General features: G+C 36.7%; 1 protein-coding gene across 1 annotated transcript; it reads left to right on the top strand.

Moving 5' to 3' along the window:
- The first annotated feature begins 4526 nt into the window (after positions 1–4526).
- Positions 4527–11473, top strand: mnx1 (motor neuron and pancreas homeobox 1). The gene is made up of 3 exons (XM_008396742.2): positions 4527–5141; positions 5994–6154; positions 10697–11473. The coding sequence occupies exons 1-3, from the start codon at positions 4631–4633 to the stop codon at positions 10985–10987; spliced, it is 963 nt and encodes a 320-aa protein (XP_008394964.1). The 5' UTR covers positions 4527–4630; the 3' UTR covers positions 10988–11473.
- Positions 11474–13015: the final 1542 nt, after the last annotated feature.

Here is a 13015-nt window from a genome sequence, read left to right on the forward strand (position 1 = left end):
AAAAAGGTTCAGAACCACTGACCTATTCTAGCCTATTCATACATTACCTATTGTCTCAGTTTTATATAGAAAATATTTGTTTAGAAAATTGTTTCTAATGCTTAAAATGTGCTTTTTTCATTTTAGTCTGTAGAATACCAACATTTGCACATAACTTTATTTTTGTGTGTCTGACTGCATCGTTGTAAAATATCAAATCAGACTTTATGATCAGTTATTCAGTACTTAAGTGGCCAGTTTTTACCAAATACTTGTTTACTCTTAGTTGAGTAATTTCTTGGACTTCTTACTTTTACTTGAGCTAAATTATATTGAAGTAGCGCTACTCTTACTTGAGTGAGACTTTGGGGTATACTCTGTCCAGCTCTCGAGATTCATGCAATACTGCTAAAGTTATTGTGCCATTTCTAAATTACAACTCCTGAAAATGTTACAACTATATCTAAATTCCTCCACTTCACATCAAATCAACCGATAACAGCTTGGTTGTGAGATATAGAAGTTTTTATCTGAACTTGTGTTGCATGGAACTAATGAACAATAAATTCAAGTTGTGAAACAAATTCTTCTTCTTAAGTCAATTCCAGTTATTTGTTGCGTAACCAGTCTATGTTGATAAGGGACAGACCAAGAAATCCATTATTTCTTTGCTTTAATCTCGAGCATAAGTCCCCATCATATTTGTGTTTCTGTGTTATTGTTCAACCCATCACTGAAAATTGATACAATACCTGTCGTCTTTCTTATGCTTGGGTTTGTGGTTTTGTGTACATTCCTGTGAATTTAGTTATCATCAATCTGTGTTGCAAATCTGTGTTCCACTTGTCCTTGCTTATGGCATTGCATTTTGTCAGAGCTATGTGCTTTGTTTACCTGGGAAACATCTAATTTATTTTTTTCATTAGATGCTCTTCAGTGGGTTTTTTTTTCTTTAACACTCTTCTCTCCATCAGCTGTTATCTATCAAGTAAATGGTCCCACTGGCCTCCATTCCTGTGATCAGCCTGAGCGGTCTTTGACATTTATCCCCCTAAATGAAACTTTTTCAGAGCTTCAAATGTTACACAATCTTTTGAAAAACGAAAATCCTATACTGTGTGAAATATGATGTCATTTTTGATGGGTTTTAAAAATAACAAAAACCTTAGCAAAAAGAAGCTGGGCACATTTCCTTCAGTGGGATGTTGTTAACTGCGACGAAATAATGATTAAATAGTATTATAGTGACATTCTGTTGTGGAAATTCAATTCGAGATTGAATTTTCTGCATATCTATAAAAATATGTGCTGCTTTCACTTCTAGTCAAGATTTGGGGCGCTATTGTGAAAGGTCCAATAAGCCACTTGCCACAAAATCTAGTAAAATGTAACGCTCCATGAATAAAAAGTAGTAAATAAATAAACAAATACATTTTTAATGCAAGAAAAGGCAAACTGTAAAATTATGTGAATATCTTGTTTCCTTAATTTTAGAACATTGTTGTTGCCTTCAGCAATCTTTGGATCATATTTGAGTTAGTTAGTTAGTTAGTTAGTTAGTTAGTTAGTTAGTTAGTTAGTTAGTTAGTTAGTTAGTTAGTTAGTTAGTTCATCACATGGGATTACTGGTTACAGTTGAACTGAGAAAAGGCCTTCAGTTTTTCTCCTGAAAACGGAAAATATCAGCCAAAGAGATGTGCTAAAAGAGACAGATTAAATGGGAATGATTAGCAGTTAATGTTTCCAAAACCATTTTCCGACATTTCATAAATGTATCCATTTTGGGGCCAGTTGGGGCGAACATATTTATTGCATTAAAAGAGACAGAGCAGCTCCCACTTAATTCAGCACAGGTAATTAATATATAAACTCCTCCGATTTGTCACGTTGATTTGTATTTTAGTTAATTGTGGACGTAATTACGGGGCAAATTAACAGCTTTCAGGAAAGAAAAAGGCTTCTGCAGGTCCGACTCCATCTTGGGCCGCCTTATTAATTTCTCTCTCGTTTAAAGATGTGATGAAAGGGGGCGATAAATCTGGGTGATCGGTCGGGGCCAATAGCAAATGGCCCCATATTTCACTGCTGCCTTAATAGAAATATTCATGCGGGGGCCCTTAATGAAATTAAACCCGTGTGATGATGAAGACTCGGGTTGGTAAATGAGGCTGATACAACGCGTTTAACTGGATTTTCTGTTTCGTTTCTTTATGAAAACATCCAGAGTTGCAGATTTAACCATAGAACTCCCAGTTCGTCTTAATTCCTCCAAAGTGCCCAAAACCTACCTGAAAACAAAAAAATACAACATTAGTCATTTTTGACATAAGTTAAATTGTCAAATTTAAACACCTTCATGCAAGATACACCCCCCACCCTCTCCCACCACCTTCCAGCATTTGTTTTTTCTTTTTTCTTTTTTTCCCCTGCTTTCCTTGCAGGCCCACGTGATGACGTCCCACCAGCACCCGCATCAATCTCCCAGTTATCATTCTGTAATTGGTCATGATCATCAGGGTCCGCAATTAAACGGCGATCCTTTACTAGAAAACTCCTGGCTGACTTGTTGATTTCCCCCGAGCAAATAAACGTCCCGGGGAGCGAGCGTCGCTGATGAATCGACAAAAACCAATCAGCTTTATTGGGAGACAGGTTAAGGGCAACGGGGTGTCAATAATTCTCGTTTTCGACCTCCTCTTCCATTAGGTTTAAGTGGCTCATTCAGACCGAATACGTCCGTCTGCTCGTCATTATTTGGACTCTTTTGTCTTCATTTTATTTCTACATTTAATTGACATAAACAACTTAGTTTAGGATTAAAACAAAAAATTCTGTCTGTCTGTCTATCTATTTCTACACAGTCCTTTTTTTCTGTGTATCAGAAATTTTTAATTCAATTTTTTTTTTTGGACTGTCATTTTGTTCACAATATTTACAAATGCACAATTAACAGTTTGCTGATAATGATCGGATTTACTGCACATGCTGTACGTCTGCCAGTTTCTGACTGTGGGAGTGACAGAAGGAGGGCTTTTACTTCAATTTCCCTGTTGGCCTCTTGTGCAGACACATTGTTTCCATTCCTCTCATATGTTGACGGTCTTCACATTATGGAAATTAAAGAAGTTGGGGCAGACAACCTTAAGCATAAACATTTATAGGTGTCAAAGAGTCTGATTTGATCAATTTTAATGGAAAAAGGAGACTTATGATAAAAAATCGCTTTTAATAAAGGTAAAAATGAAAAATAAAAAAATATAGACGAACAACAAATAAACAAAAACAGCCCTCCCACACACACAAGTGGTGGAAATTTTATTTATTTATTTTTTTTACTCACACACTGCTCCCTGCTCCTTTTAAAGGCGTTGTGCTGGATGTGACCCATGAACCTGCTCTGGAGGAAGCCATTTGACCAAGTAGACAAAGCAAAACAAATCACAATGCGGGGCCAGCAGGCAAAGACCTGAACAATCAGCCTGGGAGTATCGCAAATTATGATAAGAACAAAAATTGTTTCTAGACTGTGGAAAGGCAGGATGTATGAAAGCCATTGAATTTCTGCCTCTAATATTAATAAAATGTCACCTCGAGCGTTTCCGTTTATTTTTTTTACTAATTCGTGTTTAATTTAACAATAATCTATTCTAAAAACTATCAGAACAATATTTTCTAATTTATAATTGATCTAAACCGAAATTAAGCACTTGCTTACTTGAACTTCACCTGAGGAAACTAAAATGAAGAACAAACGTCTATGAGTAAAGAGCTGCAGTATTGAAAGGCCCTTTGAACCCCTCACCACCAACCTGTACGGATTTAATTTTAGAAAGAAACAATTCTGAGTCGAAGTCAATCACATGTTTTTATGATAAAACTTGTATATATATTTTTTAAATTAATATCAAAAGGCTGCGTCAAACATTTAACAGCACTATAAGTTGTGAAGTGTTGCTTTTTGTTTTAAAGCAGAATTTCCAATTTATTGCGTTGTTTTATTTAACCAGTTCTCTGAACTCCGTTGGCCACAGGTATATCTGTTCAAACTTGAACTAAACTAACATCAAATCAACATGTGATTTATTATTAATTGTTTACCCAAAGTGAGAATAATTAAAGTTGCTGCTTGTTTGAATTCTAGCTGACGCAATAAAATGGCTATATGGCTATTTGAAGGACTAGTAGAACTAAATAATAATAATAATAATAATAATAATAATAATAATAATAATAATAATAATAATAATAATAATAATAATAATAGTTTATTATATTTTTAAAAAACATACACACACACACACACAAATTCACTATTGGAAAAAGTAATGACAGAGTTTATTTCAAATCACCATCTTTTTTTTTCTTCGCTGCCATTAAGCCAATTGTGGCGTAAATATTGTTGCCGTCATCTTGGTGCGCGGTCGTCAGGGCAGGAGGCGGTGTTGAGTCCGCTGAGTGCATCCGGTGGGACAGCCCCCCTGACTCACGCTGCACCAATCGCCTCCATCTGACCTGGATTAAGTGTCAAACAGCGCTCTTCTCTCACACTTCGGAGAACATCATCAACTTCTGAAAGGTGAGGAAAACAGGGTTGATTTCTTCTCCAGTTCAGCGGCCGCAGAGGCTTCCAGGACGCGCACCGGCCGACCCAATGGAGAAATCCAAAAACTTTCGCATCGACGCGCTTCTGGCAGTCGACACGCCAAAGGCGCAGACTTCACCGCTGGCACTTGTGACTTCCCTGTCCTCTTCCTCCGCATCTTCCTCCTCCATCCCGTCGTCCGTGAGCGGAGCTGCCCCGGACCTCACGGCAGCCGCCGAATCGTTACGCGCCGAGACGCCGCCGTCTCCGCCGAGGATTTCCACCTGCGGGCTGATTCCCAAGCCGGGGTTCCTGAACAGCGCGCACGGCATGGTGGGGCTACACCCGCAGAGCAGCGCGGGGATCCCGGCTCAGGCTCTCTACGGCCATCCCATGTACACATACTCCGCCGCTGCGCTGACGGGCCAACACCCCGCGCTGTCCTACTCCTATCCGCACGGCTCGCATCACCACCACACCAGCGACCCCATTAAGCTGACAGCCAGCACCTTCCAGCTGGACCACTGGCTGCGAGTGTCCACAGCTGGGATGATGCTGCCAAAGATGTCCGATTTTAATGGTGAGTTGCAGAATTTTTCTCATCCTTCCTCTCCGATTAGGACTATTAGGGGATTTTTTTCCCCCAACCATAACATGTAAATGAATAAATTGATTAAAAAAAAACGCATTGAAAGAAAAAAAAAAAAAAACTTCAATAGTAAAGTTAAAGCAAAATGCCAAAAATAAGGTTCAGAGGAATGTGCAAATTGCTGTGCCAAATAAAAGTAGAACTTTCAGTGGAAATAAGCAGATTTAAGTAGTAGAAATTATAAATGCTGAATTTGTTTCATTCTATTTACCAAAATATAACGAAAAATAATAATAGTTCGCGTAATAAGATGCGTTAAAACAGCAGCCACATCTTTTTTCTTTTTTTTTCCCCCTTTAAATCATACAAGTTTATTTTGAAATATCAAGGCTCACATTTCCCACCAGACTGCATCGCCTCGACGCGGAGGCTGTAAAGCAGCGTTGGTTTTTCTGCAGAGGAACTAAAATGGACAGATAATGGACAGTGGGGGAAAGTGGCAGAGGAGTGTGAAAGCCACAGCCGACATGCGATCTGCTCAGCAGATATACTGGCTTTTTTGTTTCTGCTCACTTTAGAGGATTTGTTCCAAAAAAAAAAAAAATTAAGAGGGCAGAAAGTTTGTCTGCGTTCATGTGTGGAACTCTCATTTTTGACCGCATATGGATCACATTTTAAAAACTGGACTCAATATCAACAGCGTAAACATCTGTCTGTCAAGGACGTACATTTCTACAATGAGACCAATTTAATTATTATAAATGACTACTTCTTCTTCTTCTTCTTCTTCTTCTTTTTAACACAGAAAACAACGCATCTTTGCTCATTGTCTTTGTCTTGCAGCTCAGACGCAGTCAAACCTGCTCGGAAAGTGCAGAAGACCCAGGACAGCGTTCACCAGTCAGCAGCTGCTGGAGCTGGAGCATCAGTTCAAACTGAACAAGTATCTGTCGCGACCAAAGCGCTTCGAGGTGGCCACGTCGCTCATGCTCACCGAAACGCAGGTATCGCTCAGTCCTGCACGTCTCATTTAGCGTATTGCGTGATACACGGTAAAGGCGAACAACTCGGAAATGAGGATCTGTGCCTTTGCTCGCAGAAATAAAATATTACACGCCACAACACTTGAAAACACACACGCCAACAGTTTTTTTTTTTTTTTAAGTTTGTGCATTAAATGTATTCAATTTATTGAATGCGCACAGAGAGCAGAACTCTTTCTTTCTACACTTCTAAAGCAGTTGATCAAATAGTAATGAAACTCGTTCAATTCCAGTTTATAAAGGAGTTTAGCAAAAATATTTATTGTGTTAAAAATGTCAATGTAATTAAATCAAGCTAAATTGATTTAATTCATTTTTGACTTCTCAAATGAACTAATTATTTGGTTTCAAATTCGCCTGGGATTTAAATACAACAGACAATATATATATATATTTTTAATTTTTGTCATTAATCAAAAGGGGAACCCACATTCACACAACTGACCACATAGAACCATTTATGTCACATTTCTCAATTCAGAATTGTCTTCATTGAGATAAAAAGCTGCACGTTCAGACTGATTAATACCAAATGCATTGCATTAGACACACCACCCTCACTGTTTCTTTCCCTAAATTATGCTTGTCTCCCGTGTTAAAAAAAAGAAACAAGAAAAGTACTTGGTTTCTGATTAAGGCATAAAAAGCTACTAAATTTGCAATGAACATATTGCATGTCAACACTTTCCCTGGCAACCACAGCTAAGAAGAGTTGCCAAGGAAGCTGTGTTGTTCAAGCCAACCTGCAAGGTGTAGCTTGCTGACAAGTTTAACTGTAGCATTGTTGAGAAAATAGTTCAAGACGAACACAGATCTTTAAAATCTATTTTAAAACTATGCAGCATTGTGTTAAACTTTTTCCCTGAAAACCTACAGCTGGATATGTTATTGATAGGCAACGACTGCGACAAGGTTGCAAAGCTCATCTTGTAACATCCTGTATGTTTAACTTTAGCATTAAGCTGAAAGCAAAATTCTCAATCCATTTTATGCTCTATGTGACATTGTAAGCAGCTCCTTCTGCAGCAAACTGATAGACCCACTTAAAGGAAGGAAAGATACGACAGGTCATTCACACAAACTGCAGTCAGACTGTATAACAGAACAACTTGTTGATAAATTTGTACTTCTTGCTACCACTAATGTCTCTGTTGCCTCTCATCTATGCAATTATTATTGCATTGGCATTGCACCATATTTCATAAGTCACATCTTATGCATTATTTTAATAGGTGCAATGTTACAGCTTTTTTTTTTTCAAATTATACATTGTGCAAAGCGTTTAGTTTCTTTTAGATTGCTTACATTGTTTTTCACTGTGATTTGTATTTGCAATTTTGTTGTTGTGACATGTGAATTTCCCCAGTGTGGGATTGATAAAGTGAATGTTTTTATCGCTTAGCGCTGTTGCTATAAAGCGGATGTAAACTTTTAAATTCTACTCTATCAGAAATAAACTTCTCCTTAGAACTGCAACTAACAAGCGCTGTTCATTTACAATGACCTCCTCAAAGTAAATGGAGTTCACTGGAAATTTTGGCTTTAGCACTAGCGCTGTTGCTAAGCTAGCTAAGGCTGGATAAAAATGCACATTTTTGCTCCAACACAAAATCACCTCAACTCCAAATCTTGTGACGGTTATTAACCTTCATTTCAGTCAATCAATTCAATTATAACTCAATTCAAATAGACAAATTAGCAAATGACAATTACAGCTAATTAAATCAACACCTGCAGTTAACTGATAATGAAAAGGTTTGGAACGAGTTTGTCACCAAAGCAGAAGCTTATGCTTAAACGTAAAAGTTATTGAACGTTTCATTTACATACCAATGTACACAATTTGAATTTAGGTACATAATTTCAATAGCTAATATTTATGACTCTTTAAAATTCTTTTAGTGCAGTTCACCAATTTAACTCTAGTTTTCAGGTCTAGTTTCTCCATTTGATCAAACAAAGCCTTCTAACCAACAGATATGGTAGACGGCTTTATACCAACATCTTTTCAACTTTCAATCACATTTACAATTGGTTTATAAGATAACGGAATCTTTTCAACAAATTGAAAGATGGCACTATGCATTTTACAGCAACTATGCTAAGAAAAGCCCAGTTTATAATGGCTTTACTCAGTGGCTGTTATATCATAATTTTTAAATCCATAAAAACAGAGTAAATTACATTTAGGCATTTTAGTTGTCTAATTTAATTAATGAAGAACCATTTACACACAGTTTTTGTGTACATTTTAATCAGCACCTTTGACTAGACGTCATGTGAGATTCAACTGACGATTCATCAACTGCCAAACATAATTAATTACATTTATTTTAAGCAACATAACTAAGATCATTTTACTCATGTGTTTCCAAAAACAATAAATACACATGTGTTTGCTGCTATGGCATAAAACATTAGTGAAGTTAAGAAGTTTAACTTTCCTTCAAGTTTGATGTTAGCATTAGCACTTTTGACCGCTGAAGCAGGATACAGACATTGATTTTTGCTAAAAGCACTTCCTATCTAAATCAAACAATGCTTAACCTTTTATATTATACTGTCAAATCATCCCTTGATAAGCACAGCACATGAAAAACAAACTGTTGAGGTGATATTTGGTACCAAAAAACACCCCAAATAAAACAACAAAAAATGAACAAGCCTTAATACTGTTAGAATTGAGCATCATTACATTACAAAGTCAAATGTTCAATTGAGAGTTAAATTATTTTGATGACTTATACACCTTAAGAGTAGAGCAGATAAGAATATAGCCTGAACAAATGTTTTATCACCTTTAACTTCCCAATTTCACTTCTTTGGATGGATGGATGGATGGATGGATGGATGGATGGATGGATGGATGGATGGATGGATGGATGGATGGATGGATGGATGGATGGATGGATGGATGGNGATGGATGGATGGATGGATGGATGGATGGATGGATGGATGGATGGATGGATGGATGGATGGATGGATGGATGGATGGATGGATGGATGGATGCGTTGCCTTCTCTATGTCTATTGCATGAGATTTTGCTCAGATACAAGAAATTCTCCCAAGTTTCTATTTTGTCAGATTCAGCAGCATTACTAAAACTTCCCCCATGATTAGCCCGTTCTTAGCATTGCTGTGTTTACTACAGTACTGCCAGGCTGCCTGTAGAAAGCTCTTAAAAGGACGGCTAACCATTTTTAACTTTGGAATGGCACACCATAACCAATAACCATGAAAAAAATTAAGAAATGTTAGTATGCCACAGTCATAAATCCAGATGAGTCAAGTTGTTGTCAATTGGAGTTTTAAAACATATGTTTCCATTGTTTATTTTGGCTAATTTTAATAGTTTTATATTATTTGGGTTTAGAAAAGTGCCCACCAGCCCCCCCGTGGTGGAATCTCAGATTATTGACACTGTAGGATGATCCTTAACCCCAGATTAAATATAAGAACTGAAAGAGGCCAGTTGAATCAGCTCATCGTGATTTTGATTTATTGATTAATATAATGTTAAGTAAAAAAAAAAAAATCTCTCTATATATATGCAATAAATCAGATTTTGAAAGTTTTTGTGACAATCCTCCGGGACATTAAGCTCAGCAAGGGCAGTGTTAGGTGGATTGATGACTTTTACGCATATTTTACACACATTTATTAAGTCTTTACACTGTTTTGAGCAGTAATGGTTAAAAACAAATGATACAGCCAGATGGGTAATTATAAAATTTTTAAAGAGCAACATTTGGAAGAAAGAGAGAATCTAGTTAGTTTTGTAAACATAAAATGATATAAAATTATTAAAACTGTGCCGTGCAATCATTATGGTTAGCCAACGCTTGCTAGAGAAAATAACTTAGAGATTTGACATTTTGGTTTATATTTTAAGTCTATAAAAGTCATTCTTGGTAGACCTATATGATGAAATCACATTTGAACTATTTTAAGCATCCATAACTATCTTTACAGCCTTGTGTTTTTGATTCATTTTACAACAGTTCAGCTGGATAAACTTGAGATAAAATGGCATAATTTTTGAATGTTATGTAATTTTGTAGATTTTATAAAGAAGTCCATTAAATTGTGTTTTTTTTTTTTCTTTCTTTCAACCTGAAAAATGTAACTGCTTAGCGGAAAGACCTTTGTTTGCTACTTTTGGGATCCTTTTTTGATAATGTACACAAAGGAGTGACATTTAAAAATAAGACCTGCTTTTATATATGATTATTAAATTTTTTTTATAATTATGAGATGCGCTGTTTTCACCTACAATCTCGCTACGTGGATGTGGAAACGATGGTGACGAGTGCTATTTTTTTTCTCTATTTCATTTAATGGAGAAATAAGCGTTGAAAATGACAAAAACACCATTACAAAGAGAAGTGTCGTGAAATAAGAAGTAAATGAAAAACTATAAAAAGACCCCGACAACAATTATGTCCAATAAACTTTTTTGACGCTTCTGTTGAGATGAATTATCGACTCCTCTTCTCCTCAGGTGAAAATCTGGTTCCAGAACAGACGCATGAAATGGAAGAGGAGCAAAAAGGCCAAAGAGCAGGCCGCCCAGGAGGCCGAGAAGCAGAAAGGCGCCAACAAGAGCGGCCAGGAGAAATCAGACGGACTTGAACAGTCAGATTATCACAGCAAGACGGACTCAAAAAACGGCAGAATAAGAGACTTCAGAGACAGCGACGACGACGAAGGCGACAGTTTCTTGTACAACTCGTCGGACTGCTCTTCGGACGAGGAGCGCAATCACAACAGCGACGCCAGTCCGCAGCCTTAACTGAGCTGACCTTCAGCTGACTGACTTTGGGGAGTTTCACTGTAAAAAAAAAAAAAAAAAAAAAAAAAATTAAGAAAGAAAAGAAAAATAATGCAGTTGCATGTAATCCAAGAATTTTCCTGTACGAAATTCGCAAAACAAATAAATAAATAAATAAATGAAGCTGATGTTAAAAAAAGAAGCAATAAATCAGAAGACCTGCATTTTATTTAGGCTATGCTCACCCATATAAAGACACTGCATGAAGCTTGGAGTGGGTCAGAATTGAATTCTGCGGTTTGTCCGGGAAAAGAGGCCATAAAACAAAATTATTCACAGCAATATGACAAATGAAACGGACAATTATTTTTCTATAATGTATTTATACAATAAATTGCTCATAGAAAAAAAAATGCATGTCAAAAATAACTGTTTGACCTTTATCTTCCTGCAAATAATGTAAAATAGAATGTTCTTTTTAACTTAAAATTAAAATCAGGTAATGTTTCGGCGTATTCTTTTTTTTTTTTTCCCCTCCTTCTTTTCGGAAACACAGAGGCTCATTCATGATTTACAGGGAGTGTTTGAGTCCTGTGTTCCCTCTCTTTGCTCTGACAGCTCGGGTCATGGGAATCACTGTTAATAGCGCTGTCGGATCTGTGCAAACGGGCAGTGAGAGCAAACAGCGAGCAGGTTGTCAGACAGAGGAAACATTTCACACCACACCGACAATAGGCTCGTATTAATACACGCTTTAAAAAGCAGGGAAACATGGACGCTGCTGGATAGTTTCATGTAGACTGGAGATTTTAAGGTATAGCTATAATCTGCAATATCGGTTTGAAACTTAAGTTTGTAAATGTAAGAAATAAAATATAAAAAAAAACATATGCGTGTCCAATTTAAAGATATTAGCTAGTGGCCTCATATTGCAAACAAATGGAGATTGACGTCAATATAAGCATTTCTTAAAACGCGCACAGAAGAGAGAAAGAGCTAATTTAGCGCGGGCGCATTTGGGTCGATGACATCACAAGAGGCATAAGAATCGCTGATCAGGCAATATTAAGAATATTTATAGCACAGGAGTTGCTATTATTAAGTAGTAAAGGGTTCAACTTTACATGTTAGTGCTAGAGTTTGACTCTTGTGACAACAGCGCAGTGATGGAGAACAGCCTGAACCAAAAAGCTGACGCTAACACTGACCACCGCAGGAAACAAGTAAACACGTCTAAATCAGGAATTGTGATTATATTACGGGGGAAAAACACTAAAAGAATCAATAACAACAAATGTGGTCAGTTACCATTTGTGATGTCACCAGAGGTATGAAGGACAGTTTTTTGTGAATTTTAGCTTCATTTAATGGTGATTTACAACTAAACAAAATAAATGAACTGACCATGATGTTGCTTCATAGATAATAAATTATCCCTAAAGAGAGTTTAGTTGATCTCACAAAAACAAAATCTAGCATGTAGGTTCAAAATAGGAGTCTTTTACTTTAGCAATGTATGGGTTTTATGGGTTTCACAATCTGAAAGGGTTCATTTTAGACTTTTGTCAACTTCTAATACGACTTTACAGTGAGCTCCTGATATGTTGGTGCAATGTGGCAGACTGAAAAGATTTTGTTTCTGCAGCGATCACTGTTAATCGACAGAAACACCCGAGAGATTTTTGGACCATTTATTCCAGGTTTACCGAGTAATCTGTTGGCTATCTGTAGCTGTTTGCTTTAGCAGGCTAACTTAAAGTTCAGCTTAGGGTCAGCAGGTAAAAATCAAGCTGTAGTGAACTTACAGATCTATTTTTTAACAGTGCTTCTCTAAAATAGTGCTCAAAAAAATAATTGCACTAAACATTGATGTCTTCATACACACACTAGTGTCTTCATTACACTTAAACTTTATTTTTGTCACAGTACAACTTTGATGTATTTTATTCATTGACAGTGTTGGGGATGATTGTGAAGAAGAAGGATAAAACATTTTTAAAATTATATATATATGTTTACGCTTTAAGTTTTCTGTAGGATTTCTTGCGG

This window comes from Poecilia reticulata, linkage group LG20 (assembly GCF_000633615.1).
Source record: "Poecilia reticulata strain Guanapo linkage group LG20, Guppy_female_1.0+MT, whole genome shotgun sequence".
In the NCBI taxonomy this organism is placed as follows: Eukaryota; Metazoa; Chordata; class Actinopteri; order Cyprinodontiformes; family Poeciliidae; genus Poecilia; species Poecilia reticulata.

Coding starts and splice junctions, on each gene's coding strand:
- mnx1 (XM_008396742.2), top strand. CDS start 4,631: ATGGAGAAATCCAAAAACTTTCGCATCGACGCGCTTCTGGCAGTCGAC. Junction 5,142..5,993: donor AAAGATGTCCGATTTTAATG/GTGAGTTGCAGA, acceptor TTTGTCTTGCAG/CTCAGACGCAGTCAAACCTG. Junction 6,155..10,696: donor TCATGCTCACCGAAACGCAG/GTATCGCTCAGT, acceptor TCTTCTCCTCAG/GTGAAAATCTGGTTCCAGAA.